General features: G+C 34.9%; 1 protein-coding gene across 1 annotated transcript; it reads right to left on the bottom strand.

Moving 5' to 3' along the window:
* Positions 1-2,143: 2,143 nt before the first annotated feature.
* Positions 2,144-11,350, bottom strand: LOC111386379 (ribosomal RNA small subunit methyltransferase-like). Its single transcript, XM_023010836.1, has 2 exons — positions 10,997-11,350; positions 2,144-3,281 (listed from the first exon to the last, which is right to left on the bottom strand). Exons 1-2 carry the CDS (start codon positions 11,288-11,290, stop codon positions 2,547-2,549), a joined length of 1,029 nt encoding a protein of 342 aa, XP_022866604.1. The 5' UTR covers positions 11,291-11,350; the 3' UTR covers positions 2,144-2,546.
* Between the last annotated feature and the right edge of the window lie 2,164 nt (positions 11,351-13,514).

The raw sequence follows: 13,514 nt of genomic DNA, 5'->3' as shown, positions 1-13,514 counted from the left end.
CCCCCCGGGGGGTTTTTTTTTTTTTTTTTTTTTTTTTTTTTTAACTTCGCACTGTACGAAAAGTTTGCAAACTCTCCGCATTGTGCGAAGTTTTTTTTTTTTTTTTACTTTTTTACGACGCACTATACGGAGAGCCCGTACTTTGTGAGGACGGTGTTCGCACAGAATGTCATCTCTTCGCACTGTGCGAAGATATTATTTTTATATTTTTTTAAAACTCATGTGTGAAGATTTTTTTTTTTTTTTTGGCTCATGACAGTTTATATTTACTAAAATTATTATTATTTTTTTAATACTAGTGGCATAATGTGTGGAAAGATATTTGTTTGACATAAATAAAATGAAAAAAAATGACATCATACATAGTAAAGTTGGATTAATTTACTATTGTATCAATAGTACACCCTCCTTCCTTTTTTATTAGAAGTTAGATTCATTACTTTATATGTTTTTATATAATTGTTTGATCAAAATCTTTCACAGATTTTTGTGCACTTTTATAGAATTCATTAGACTTGTAAAGAATTTCATATTAAAAAAAAAAAAAAAAAGAATAAAAAAATCTTGTATATAAAGTTATATATTTAATATTTATGTTACTTTATATTATATTAATGTTATTGAATTATTTATTTTTGCAATACAATTTATTTCTATTTTGAATTTACTTGTGTATCCAGAATGCATAGTAACAACATTAAATATTTCGTGATAATAAAAATATTTAAAAAATAAATAAATAATCCATAGAACATAGTAACATCATCATATTTTTCATGATAATAAAAATATTTTTTTAAATTATAAATATATGTCAACAAAATTAGATAAATAAATAATAAAAACACACACACACATATATAATTCAGTGCTGTTTGATTAAACAAAATCGATTGTTCAATATCATCACTATGACCAAAACTGTAGAAAGTTACTAAATTAAACAATAAATCACTAAATAACAACCTAATAAAAAAACCTATTCTTTTTGTGAAATGTCTTATCAAGATCTATTTTAAATGGAAGATCCAGAGAAATCGATGAAAAAGAAGAGAGAAAAACTTACTAGAACTTTCAATTACAAATTGATCGTGCTCTTTTTCATCATATGAAAAAAAAGGGAGAAACGACGAAGAACAATAGAAAAAGGAATGAGAATATTTTAAAGAAAAAAATCACACGTTGAAGACAGAAAAATATGGAATCTGTCTTTTTTTTTTTTCAAAATAAAAAATATATCTGGATTCATGAAGGAAAAGAATAGAGAAATTTTAAAGGAAAAAGAGGTAAATTCGAAGACTACAGTTATTTTTGGTGAAAGAATCCAAACTTTGGAAATTGCGAAATTTTTGAATTTATATTACCTATAGTAGGGGTTTTTAAAAAATATCAATTTTGAACGTTTATGATTAAATCAGTTTAAACTGATTTAACTAGCAATTTTTCTAATAGTTCGATCCATGTTTAGGAGTTTATTAGGCATCAATTTTGGGTGGTTTTTATTCCATCCAAATCGGTGTCTAAAAAAAATTAGCATGCACCGATTTTTTAAATCTTTCATAAACTGTGCCAATCAAAAATGATGGAAAACAAACTCCCAAACGAGCCCTGCAACTAATCCCACAAAACTTTTTGTCTTTAAAATCTAAATTAAATATACCCTCACTTTCTAAGTCTGTATATGAATACACAAAATTTTAGGTTAATGGATTGACGAAGTAGAGCACATTAAAGTGACCTATTGATCATTTAGGACGCACATGATTGTAAGCATGAAATTTATAGTGAAAGAATATAAATTTTAATTAATTCAATTGCCTAGAATTTATTTGCATGAATATTATCAATTAAATGTGTGTGATTAATTTAATTTTCAACTTGAAAAATATAATGCTTGTCCATTTTATATTGGTGGATAGATGAGAGAGAGTTGATAGATTACAGAGAGAGAGAGAGAGCAAATTCCTTGAAAAATAAAATCCTACTTCACCTAAAGAAAATATTTTTTATTTTTTATTTTTCAGGAAAATAAAGTTACGTGACCAAAAGTAGGAACATGTTTTCCATTGAAAAAATAACACAAAAGTAGAGTTTTCGATGGAAAAAAAACACATTTTTCCATGAAAAATATTGACAATCAAACGAACCCTAATTTCATTAGCCTTAGCAATCAAAAAACTATCCATATAATCGACCAAAAACAAAACCGAAATTTTGTTGTTTCAGACCACATCTTTCAACGAACTCCTCCATATAAATCAATGCATTTCTTCCAGTTGAAACTGGCTACTCCCTGAGCAACCTCTAATCAATTCTATTCTTGTTATGCTGAACCATTTCGTAAATGCATAACTACTAAAATAAATTGAAAAACCAAAGATCATCATCTGTAGGGGACAAAAAGGGAAACGATGCAAGTCTACACTCCACAACAGAATTTCCCTCAGTCCAGAAAAAAACAAAATTGAACGTGTACGTGTACATGTACATGTAAAAAAGATAAATAAAAGAGAACAGATGAAAAATAGTCAAAATTAGTCCCAAAACTAAGAAAAATGAATACCAGCCTTGTTAAACAATGAGAGTAAGTGCATAAAATCACCTTGTGTGAGTTTGGAAGATCTTTTTTCTTCAAAACCACCTTCCTTTAACACACCTAAAACTCTATCTTTAAAATCAGAAGCTTTTGTATCCCCTTCATCTATCTCCATATCCTCATCTTTCCCTTCGTCAGAGTCCATGCTCAGGTCCCCGAGAATGTCTCCCAAAGCAGTGATACACATGGCCATTTCTGTATCATCTAACCCTTCATGCGAAAGCTGTAATGCTTGCAAGGTTTTATGGTTCTTTGCTAGTATTGAAAGGGTAGTCTTTTGCCTAAATATTGAACCAAGAGTTTTGTTTTTCTGGTTAAAGCAAATTCGAACTAGACCATCCCATTCCTTAATATTCACCGAAGGGAGCAGTTTCCTTGGTTCAATCCTGATGACCGAAGAGTCAACCTTAGGAGGAGGCCTGAAGTTGTTCTTTCCCACTTTTAGCAAGTGGTTAACCCGAGCCAACAGTTGAGTGTTCACAGACAGACGACAGTAAAGATTATCACCAGGTTGAGCAACGAGCCTCATGGCAATTTCCCTTTGGAACATTATTACTGCACACCTGAATAATGGGCGATGAGCTAACAACTTGAAAGTAAGGGGGGAGGAAATTTGATATGGGATATTTGCTACGCAAATGTCAAAGCATGGAAGATCACACTTCAGTACATCTCCTTGTATGACCTGGGGGAGAAACATTACAAAACATGCTCAGTTCTACTAATTATTTAGAATGACAGATAACAATTTCCTGATCAGCAGCGAAGTAACATTATCTTGAAATTACGCATTAAAAATGTAAAATATAAAGAGACAGACACAGGATGTCTTACCTAACATTATTGTTCCAGATACAGGAAATATTTTGAAAACAATAAACAGACTACATCTCTAGCCAAAAGAAAGGAACACAACTAGCATGAAGAGTGAATTGCGGAAGCAGCAAATGTGCAACTATATATAACAAGAAGCTAGGCCTTATTCCCAAAACTGGTATAGGCTACATAAATCCTTTTGTCAAACCATTCAGTTCACTACTACATCTACTAAAAAGCAATGAGCAAGTAGAACCATAGAAATCAAAATAGGTCATATTACTTTTGGTTTACCCCTTCCTCTTCTAACTTTTTCTACGGAGATCACATTGCTCTTGTGCAAGGAAGGCTCTTTAAATCTACACAGAACCTTTTGTCAACAATCCGTACAATACACCATAAGGTCTAATGGTGGGTTTCATATAGATATGACAAAAAAAATCCATAGAAACTTCTCCTAACGTTGTTTGATGGCATTGCAAACGTTTGAAGATTTAAAGTATCATATGGTTCCACCTATGTCAATTTTGCACCAATAGCTCAAGAATTTGTTGGATAAATTGTTCATCTGATTCAATCTTGATCGACTACCACAATATCAACCATGACAGCAAGCGATATGTTAAAATCACTAGCCTTGAAAGAATAGAATACCCACTAAATTTTATGCTAACTTGGCATCTTGAATAAAATAGTCATTTACATCAGATAACCCATACCTACTATTCTAGGTATCCGTAACCTAAAATAACATTTGCAGAAGTCAAATCAGTGATATAATGTGAGGTGGTAAACACCAATTTGGTATTTGTGTGTAAAATAAATGTGGAAGTATAGGCAATACAGATTTCTACGAGGTGGTAAAGAATGATTTGGTATTTGTATGTTAAGTATGTAAAAACCTAAAGGCATTTTTTAGTATTGTGGCATATCTGTAGTCTTTTGCTATGCCAATTTGCATTTAAAAAGGACTATTTAGAAAATTTTAACATTGTAGTTCTACTCTTGCCCAAGAAACATCACAAGTATAAAACCAATTTGAGATCCGTACAAATTATCTCCAAGTAAAACAATTTTTTCTTTCTTAATATCAACTTCAATTAAAACTGCTCATCTTTCAGCATCAATTTCATCAACATGTGTCAATGTGAATTATGATATGCAAAAATTACTATGAGAATGACAAACAGCAAATGCAACAAAGAGGCGAGGAACTCCTCAAGGACTATTAACATCAATTTTCATCAACAAATGTCAATGCCAATTTTCACCAGCTACCGTTGCATACGTACAAAAATTACTCCAAGAAGGTTGAATAGTAACCACGAAAAGAGAGCTGAGAATTCGGAGAACAAATGTCAATTTTCATCAACAAAATGTCAACATCAATTCTGCCTAAGGTTTGCCGGAATCACTTCAAGAACATCAAAGGTAAAAGGCGGATAAGATATTCCGTGGAGACATTCTGATACTCGTGTCAGCAAATGGACCGTAAAAAGTGGGAGAGAAATTCCATGGAGACATTCCGATACTTGTGTCAATAAAAGGACCGTAAAACTTGAGAAGAGAATTAATCAAGGATATTGAGGAACATAATTTGACCATATATCAGAACCTTGTAGGATATTTTTCATAGTTAACATAGGTCCATAAAATAAAATCCTTCTCAAATTGTAATACACTGATAGGCCCCTATCCACCTCATCAGTTCTAGAAGGACCCAGAAGAAGAGAATCTTGCAAGTGGAGGGGAGAAAGGAATAACTAAATTCTGTTTTGGGGGAATAGGGGGTAACAACTTTCAATTAGGAGACCATATAAATAAGAGAGGTCAGGAGCGTAATAGAAAAGCAGTATTTGAGGGTAGTAGAGTGGTTCTCGGTGATGGCCTTCTATAGGCTTTTGTCATCTAATTTCTGTAATTTTCTTATTATTCAATCGGAAGTTGTTATCTCATTAGCTTATTCATCTGATTTCCAGTTGGTATCCTATCAATTGGTATCAGAGCGGTCGATTGTTGGACTAAGGGAAACTATTTTCAGCAGCAGAGAATCAAAAGAGAGTTTTGAGCTTTATAAGGAGTGAGTCGTAGAAGATGGTGATGCATCAAAAAGGAGGTCGAGCCATTGATTCAGGGTTGGATTCATGTAGCCGACTCAACACAGATATTCTATGGGGATAATTTAGATTTGTGGCTGTTTGAGGCAGAGCAATGCATAAAGATGAACCGAAACTTATCGGAGAGAGAGAAGGTAGAAACAGCAGTCGCTTGCTTCCTTGGAGAGGCTTGGCCATGGTTTCAAGAGATAGACTATTGCTGTCCGATACAAACCTGGGAAGAATTGAAGAAGTTGACATTGGCTCGATTCCATGAGGAGCAGATCTCCGTTGTTGAAGAAATTTTAGAAGGTAAGTCGGGGAGGGTGGTCAATTGGACGACAGCACTCTGGGAGACAAAGAATGAACAGCCACCGTCGTCGGAGAAAGAAGAGAAGTATGAGTTTCCACTGGGGCTAGAAGGAGAGAAGACTAGTGTGACGGAGGGACCACTACAGCCGGAATTCATAAGTACTCATCCTGCAGTTGAACTTAGGAAGTGGCAAGAGATAGAATGGAAGAAAAAGGGGCCAGAGGACGTCCCCTTAGAATTTACAATGAATTTAGTAGTCACGCCGGCTGTGGAGGAAGGAAACATAGAAGTTAGAGAAGGCTCGGGCGAACAATGGAGACCAAAGTACCGACATCGACAAATCCCTGCGTTCGAAGGGGGATACCGTCAGCAATTTGAGTGTTTGGTCGCTCCTATGATGGATAGATCTAATGCAAGACGGGAGGAATTGAAGAATTTTGTGCTTACCCATTTCCGATCAACCCATGGAAGCACCAGCGAGAGTTGTTAGCACTCCGGTGAGAAGGGGTTGGTGAGAGAGTATCGTCGATTTGAGTCACTGGCCACTCCATTGTCAGAGATCTCATACGCGTCGTGGGACGGGCTATTGGTTAAAGGGCTTATTTGTGAGAAGATGACAGGAGGGAAATCGGTGGGTTTGGAGAATGATGTAGAGGTGGCTCAACAAAAGGAAAGCAAAGTTTTACTTAACCAAGCCCTAGAAGAAATGGGTCGGAATAAAATAAAGGAAGATGGCCCAGCATCTATATATACCTATACAACCCATCAGATTACTCCAAGCCACCATTACGCTAATCTGCTACAATCAGGTAAACGACTATACCATAGGTGGCTGGAGAAGAAATCCATTGGGTATCACAACAGAACTAAGGGGCTGCAGGATCCAGTTGCCCTTAAGCTGTTTTATGGGGCAACGATGTCATGGCTTCAAGGAAAACGACTGTACCATAAGTGGAGGGAGAAGACTTTAATTGGAGTGAGTACAAACAAGCATCCCAAGAAGGAAAAACGGTTGGTAGGGGCTATCCTCAAGTTTATTCTAATTGAAGAAGTGCAGCACATGGGAATTTTGGGGGTGGGGACGACAGGTTACGTAGTTTTCTTGGGCATTATCCTACTAGCAATTCGTCACTCAGCCCAATTCCTGGGATTGAAATATCTCCTTTCTACAAGGCTGGAAGGTTCAGACGAGGCAAGCTACGGAGGGGAGACAGCCATTCTGGGACAAGGCAAAGATGGAAGTACCTATTGGGAACAATTTAGACAACGGTTACTGCTGCGTTTTAGCCCAAAGATGAATTGCAGCTCTCACCGATCCCTTATCAGATGAATTCTAATCACAGCCCATACCATTGAGGAGAGGGAGATCATTGAACGAATTTGGAGGGGCCGAATCAATGCACCTGTTGAAGAAATCTGGGCTAGACCTGAAGTCCTAGAATCAAGGCTGGAAACTGGAGATGCCGAATTTCAGCGGCGAAAACCTCGAGTAGTGATTTTTTAGGGCGTTGAGGCACTTCATTATAAATCAGTTTTGGAAGAAGTTGGAGACAACTGCATTTTGGTGGGATGGAGAAGCATGGGCGTGGTATAATTTTGTTAATGGGCTGGAGTCTATGGTATGGGCCGAGGGGAAGATGTTAAAGCTCCAGGAGTTGGGCCATATTTTGGAGTGGGCTAGAAAAGTGAAGAATAGAAATGAACTCATCAATCAAGCCCAAGCAAATTATAAGACTAATACATTTACTTCAATCCAAACTCAACTTTCAGGAGTTCCGTTTGTGGGGCCAACTGGTTATGGAATTTGTATGGATAACATTTTATTGGTGTGGTCGATTGGCTACACAAACTAACAGTTGCTACAAGCTTACTCCAAACACGGGTCCGCAATATGAAATTCTGAATTTTGAAGTTGAGCTGAACTTCCACCTTGAGGACAAGGTGGATTTTGGGGCGGCGAGTATTGATAGGCTCCTATCCACCTCACCAGCTCTAGAAGGACCCAGAAGAAGAGAATCTTGCAAATGGAGGGGGGAAAGGAATAACTAAATTCTGTTTTGGGGGAATAGGGGGTAACAACTTTCAATTAGGAGACCATATAAATAAGAGAGGTCAGGAGAGTAATAGAAAAGCAGTATTTGAGGGTAGTAGAGTGGTTCTCAGTGACGGCCTTCTACAGGCTTTTGTCATTTAATTTCTGTAATTTTCTTATTATTCAATCAAAAGTTGTTATCTCATTAGCTTATTCATCTGATTTCCAGTTGGTATCCTATCATACACTAATGATAAAGATAAAATTTTATCCCCCTTATCTCTTGTGATAGAAATTGCCATATCAAATTGGATGAGATTTTCTTCAATAATTTTTATCCACAACCAGTCCAACATCTGTTGTGGAAAAATCAGTCTCATAAATTCTATCGACTAAAATAAGTAGATATATTCTATGATCATCATTACAAGGAGCCATGTCTAATTCAAGCAAGACACTTGGCATATTTATCTAAGGTTAAAAGCTCCTTAAAAGGGGCTTTAGGAGCTTTAAAACTTAGTCAAACATCCTCGTTATCTTTTTTTCTTTTTTTAATGACCATGAGTGTCCGGCTTAGTCAAACATCCTCATTATCTTTTTTTCTTCTTTTTTTTTTAAATGACCGTAAGTGTTCGGCCAGCTTACGCGCACCTCGGCTAATCTCACGGGGCACTGAACTTGACAGTCGGATACTCACATCAATGGCCACGAGGGGACTCGAACTGGTGACCATTGGGAACCAAATTCAAGGCCTTACTACTGAACTACCTCTCAAAGTTGTCAAACATCCTTGTTATCAAAAGGAAACTCCACTAATTGTGAACAATTACAAGCCTCTAAGTACGGTCAAGTTACAAAACAAATATTCTCTAATTCATTGTTCAATTCTCCTTCACAAATTTTATAACCATTTAATAACTTGACCGTCATAGTGTCTTCAAAAAAATTTCCACCAAATTTTGCAAGTTCTAGCAGTGTTTAATTTTTGCATACAGTGAAAAATAAATTACTATAAATTGACGCTGACACTTTGTAGAAGAAAATCAAATCACCGATTTCGTCAACTCAATTTCATCCAAGACTTCATACCATGTGCACAAACGTAATATATACTTTCCTAGCCTTGAAGTAATAGAATAGCCAGCTTGCTAATATGCCACCTTGGAATAATATTGCAAATTAACTTGCATCAGATATCCATACATAAAATCACATATAGAATTCCATTATTTGCTAAATCTATAACAATTTTATGAAACTAAACTTGTGTATATGAATAACAATTTGGACAAGACATCCAAATCCTTCTACAAAGTTTTAACATGGGTATTCAATCAAATGTAACTCTCAAATTTATATCCCTACCCCCATAAGAAAATTAAAAGAATAAGACACAAATAATTATAAACTACAGAGAAGTTTGAGAACTTAAATACATGCTGCATTCAAATCAATAGCTTCTACAAAAAGGGGACTTAAATTCCTCGAGGAGTTGATTTCAATTTTCGTCAACAGACCGTTTATAATTATGCAACTTCCGTTAACAACCCTTGCGAATCTACAAAAATGAAACGAAAAAGCTTAATAACAACTGCAAAAAGGGGGCCACGAAATCCCAGGAACTAATGACATCTATTTTTGTCAAAAATATATAGCGTCAATTCCACAAATTGTATTTGCTGATCCATGTAATTTCTTAGAAACGTTAATGAACACCTATAAAAAGGTGATGACAAATTTCCCGGAGACAATTTGATGCTTAAGTCAGTAAGTGAAATTGAACATAAAGATATTTAGAAATGTGAGTTGAATGTATCTGAGAACTTCTATAGGACAAAGTTTATTTATAATTAGCAAAGATCCTGTGGCTAGAATCCCCTTTGAATTGGACTTAGCACATTATAAGTATGAAGACAGATTTTAATCCCTCATCAGGTAGTATTATAAGATTGGATGAGTTTTATCAGAGTCAATTTTTATCCACAACCTAGTCTTGGAAGTAGTGTAGTACAAAAAATCTATTGTGCTAAGAATTAACTATAAAAAATATCATCAATATCTTAAAAAGAGCATGTTTCAGCCTCATTTGTTGCCCAAAATGAATTCTGGAATAGTATTTTGATGGACTATGGTTGAAAAATAAGAAAGTGCCTTGAGTTTATGTGTAATATTATTTTATTGAAGAATGATTTGTTGAAAATAAGAGATGAAAACGTATTTTCAAAATAATGAGAACCAAACAAGAGCCAAGATAAATTCTATGGGTAGAGATGTGATGATACAGAATCTATATTTATCCTTCCAAGAGCAGTCCAATTCAATAAATGCCTTTTTGTAGCATCTTTGACTCCGTTTAAAGCACCTTTTTAGGGTTTTGTTTGGACTACCTTTTAGTTCAAACGCACATTGTCCAAATAAGCTCCCAAAAAGGTTTTAAGGGGAGGCAAACTTGATCTTTTACACACAAACTCTACTAGCTATAGCTAATTTGTCCTAAAGGAAGATGCTCATGTTACACAACAAAAACACTCCCAAATGTTCCACTTTATGGTCATTTATTGACTTAAGCATCAGATTGCATTCGAAAAACTATTTTGCCACCTTTTAAGAGTGCTATTTGAAATTCCACTGTGTCTTTTCATACATCGACAAAAGCAATTGACAGAAATTAAACATGATAATCTGATGAACATTAACCACAGCCTATAGAGGCACATGCACATCTTATTCCTGCAAAGCTACATTATTTGCCAAGAATTAGGTGCAGAAAATTTGAAGTCTTGGAAACTTATATCTCATTTGAATAGAAGCATCTAATTTTAATTATAAAACTTCAATCCGTGATATCAATTACGCATAAGTAATCAACATATTTGCCAAATTAAAGCAACAAATACGAAAGTCCACAGCCTGCTGCCGTTCTGCGTTAGGGACAGAAGCTCCCCATGGCCCAAACAGGCTGCTTCTGGTGTAAAAACAGCAGCCAACACACTCTCGCACACAACACTTCCGTTTGCCCCAGGTTTCTCGTTTTCGATGCAAACACAAATACATATACAACCAACGTAATAATCTCAACCGTAAACAATTAAACACCGAAAAAAGAAAAGAAATTTCCATCAGAAGCCAAGAAAATTATTCACCTGCAATCGAGCAGACGAAGGGGTTCCTTGAAACCTACGTTGCAGCTCGAGAACCATACAGGGATCAAGTTCGACTGCTATTACAGATTTCCCTACTTCCAGAAGCTTCTCAGTCAGATTACCAATACCAGGACCGATTTCTAGGACGACGTCAGTGGGCTTGATGCCAGATTTCTGAATTATACTGTCGATTAAGAGCGGATTTTTCAATATGTGCTGGCCTTTGGACTTGTGGAAGGGTATGCCGCCTCTGAAGTGAGGGTTTGAGGCTTTCCTAATTTTGCCACCGGCCATTGTATTCACTATTTCGAGAACGGAGCAACCATGAGGTTTGTAAATTAGCAGATCGAAGATTTTAGGGTTTTATTTTTGGGAATTGGGAATTGGGGATTTTTGATTTGGGCCTTATTGTAGTTTGATATGATGGGTTGGGTCTAGTTAATGGGCTAGATTCAAATTGAAAACTTTTGTTGCAAGTTAAACGTTGCATTAATATTCAGTTGGATAATTGTCAAAAATGGCATTAACAGTACTAATTTCCATATGAAAGTTCATGTTTGATGCGAAATATTAGACAATAATAAAATAATTTCTTTACCTTCCTTTTTCTTTATTAATATTGCATAGAACGAATATGCTTTTTCAATGGAGTAAAAACGTAAGAATGAATGAACTCGTGCTATAAGAGATGTTCTATGCTTTATGAGATATTGTTTAATCGTGGCAAAATGGGTTAGACACTCATGTAAGTACAAATTCAGAAGTCAACCTTAAGATATTAGATTTGGTAATTTTCCTCGTCAAATAAGAAATCAACACTCTTCTCAGAAGATATAAATTGACGGATGCATAATAGACATGAGCAAATAATGTATATACTCATCAATAAAAAACTAAGCAACTACTTAATGAGTATTCTTATCAAATATAAGTCCCAAAGAATTTTTACAATCCATCATTCCAAATAAATGAAAATTTTGATTAAAACGTATAATTAAAAAATACAAGATCTTATGTTGGCATCAATTGTTTATGGGTCGTGCTTGTGTGACAAACCCCTGGTTGGGCGTCACATATCCCCTTGGGGTTGTCCAAGAGGCTTGAGCCATTGTTTATGCCAACACATTCCAATATCACTTGAAAATGGAGAAAATCGACTGAAAAATATCGATGGTCCAAGAATTGGGTTTATTTTCACATCCATGTTTGATTCATTTTAATAACATGCTTTTAATCACATTAATCTATAAGTAAATAAGTTTTTAACAAATATTCTTTTTGCTGATATATTAAGGTCCCATTTGGTAGCTATTTTTTTCAAAAATACATTTTTCTCTCTTCTTTTCAACCACACATTCTTTATTAAAATAATCTTACACATAAATAAAAAAAAATTCTTATTTTTCAACCACATATTTTACATCAATTTACTATTCTAAAATGTATTTTTACATAAAAATGCCTATCAAATAGGGATGACAATTTGAACCGTCAAAACCAAAAACCGTGGTTAACCGAATCGAATGGGGTGAAAAAAATCGAACCGATGGTGCAATGGGACGGATATGATTTTTATTTTAATGAACCGGTTCTTGGCGGTGCGGGTATGGTATTTACGCCGTCGAACCAAAATCGAACCGATTACCTGCTAAAAAAAAACAATTGAATTGATTATTGGGCTTTATACTACTTTTTTCTCTAGCCCAAAACAAAATCCCCCCCGCCCCCTCCCCTCCCCTCTTCCAAATTACACCTACATGATTCAACCGGCCAACCCACTTATCATTAGCCCATAATAATAGCATTAGTAGGACATTATATAAATGCGAACCTACTCTCCACAAACCACAAACTCACACATGGCTCCTTTTATTGTTAATTTTTTTCTATTGTGTGTAAAAAATTCTACTTCTTTATCATAATCTAGAGCTTGTGCAACATTTAGCGAGAAGAAAGCTGACGAAGAGGTATATTTTTTTTTATTTAAATTTTAGTTAAAACCATTCTAGAATAGGTAGTATCGTTTTATTCTCTACTTACATTTCTTATTTACTATATAGGAATCAACTTTGAGTGTTGATCTATGCTAGCAAGATTTGTGGGAAAGAATGAATCAAGTAATTTCGATGCACAATAGTTAAGAATGAAGGAAAAGTTTAATATTGTTATATTTAAATTATTGTTTGTTAAATTTGTATTTTACAATTGAAAATTGGGATAATATTTGCATTTTCGTTTAAAATATTGTGTTTTTATTTTCATTGACTTTTTTCATAAATTGTTTTATATCAATTTGATGGATGAACTTATAAAAAATAATTTATTTCCGTGGTTATTAACCGAATCGAACCAAGATAATAACCGAACTGAACCGATTTACGTGGTTATAGTGCGGTTATGGTTTTGGTCGAATCGACCCATAATCGAACCGTTGTCAACCCTACTATCAAACACCCCCTAAATCTTGTCAGGTCCACTTTTTACAAGATTAAAATTAATTTTTTTACCATTACAAAGT

This window comes from Olea europaea, unplaced genomic scaffold (assembly GCF_002742605.1).
Source record: "Olea europaea var. sylvestris unplaced genomic scaffold, O_europaea_v1 scaffold3532, whole genome shotgun sequence".
Lineage (NCBI taxonomy): Eukaryota > Viridiplantae > Streptophyta > Magnoliopsida > Lamiales > Oleaceae > Olea > Olea europaea.
This window is presented reverse-complemented; position numbering and strand designations above follow the sequence as displayed.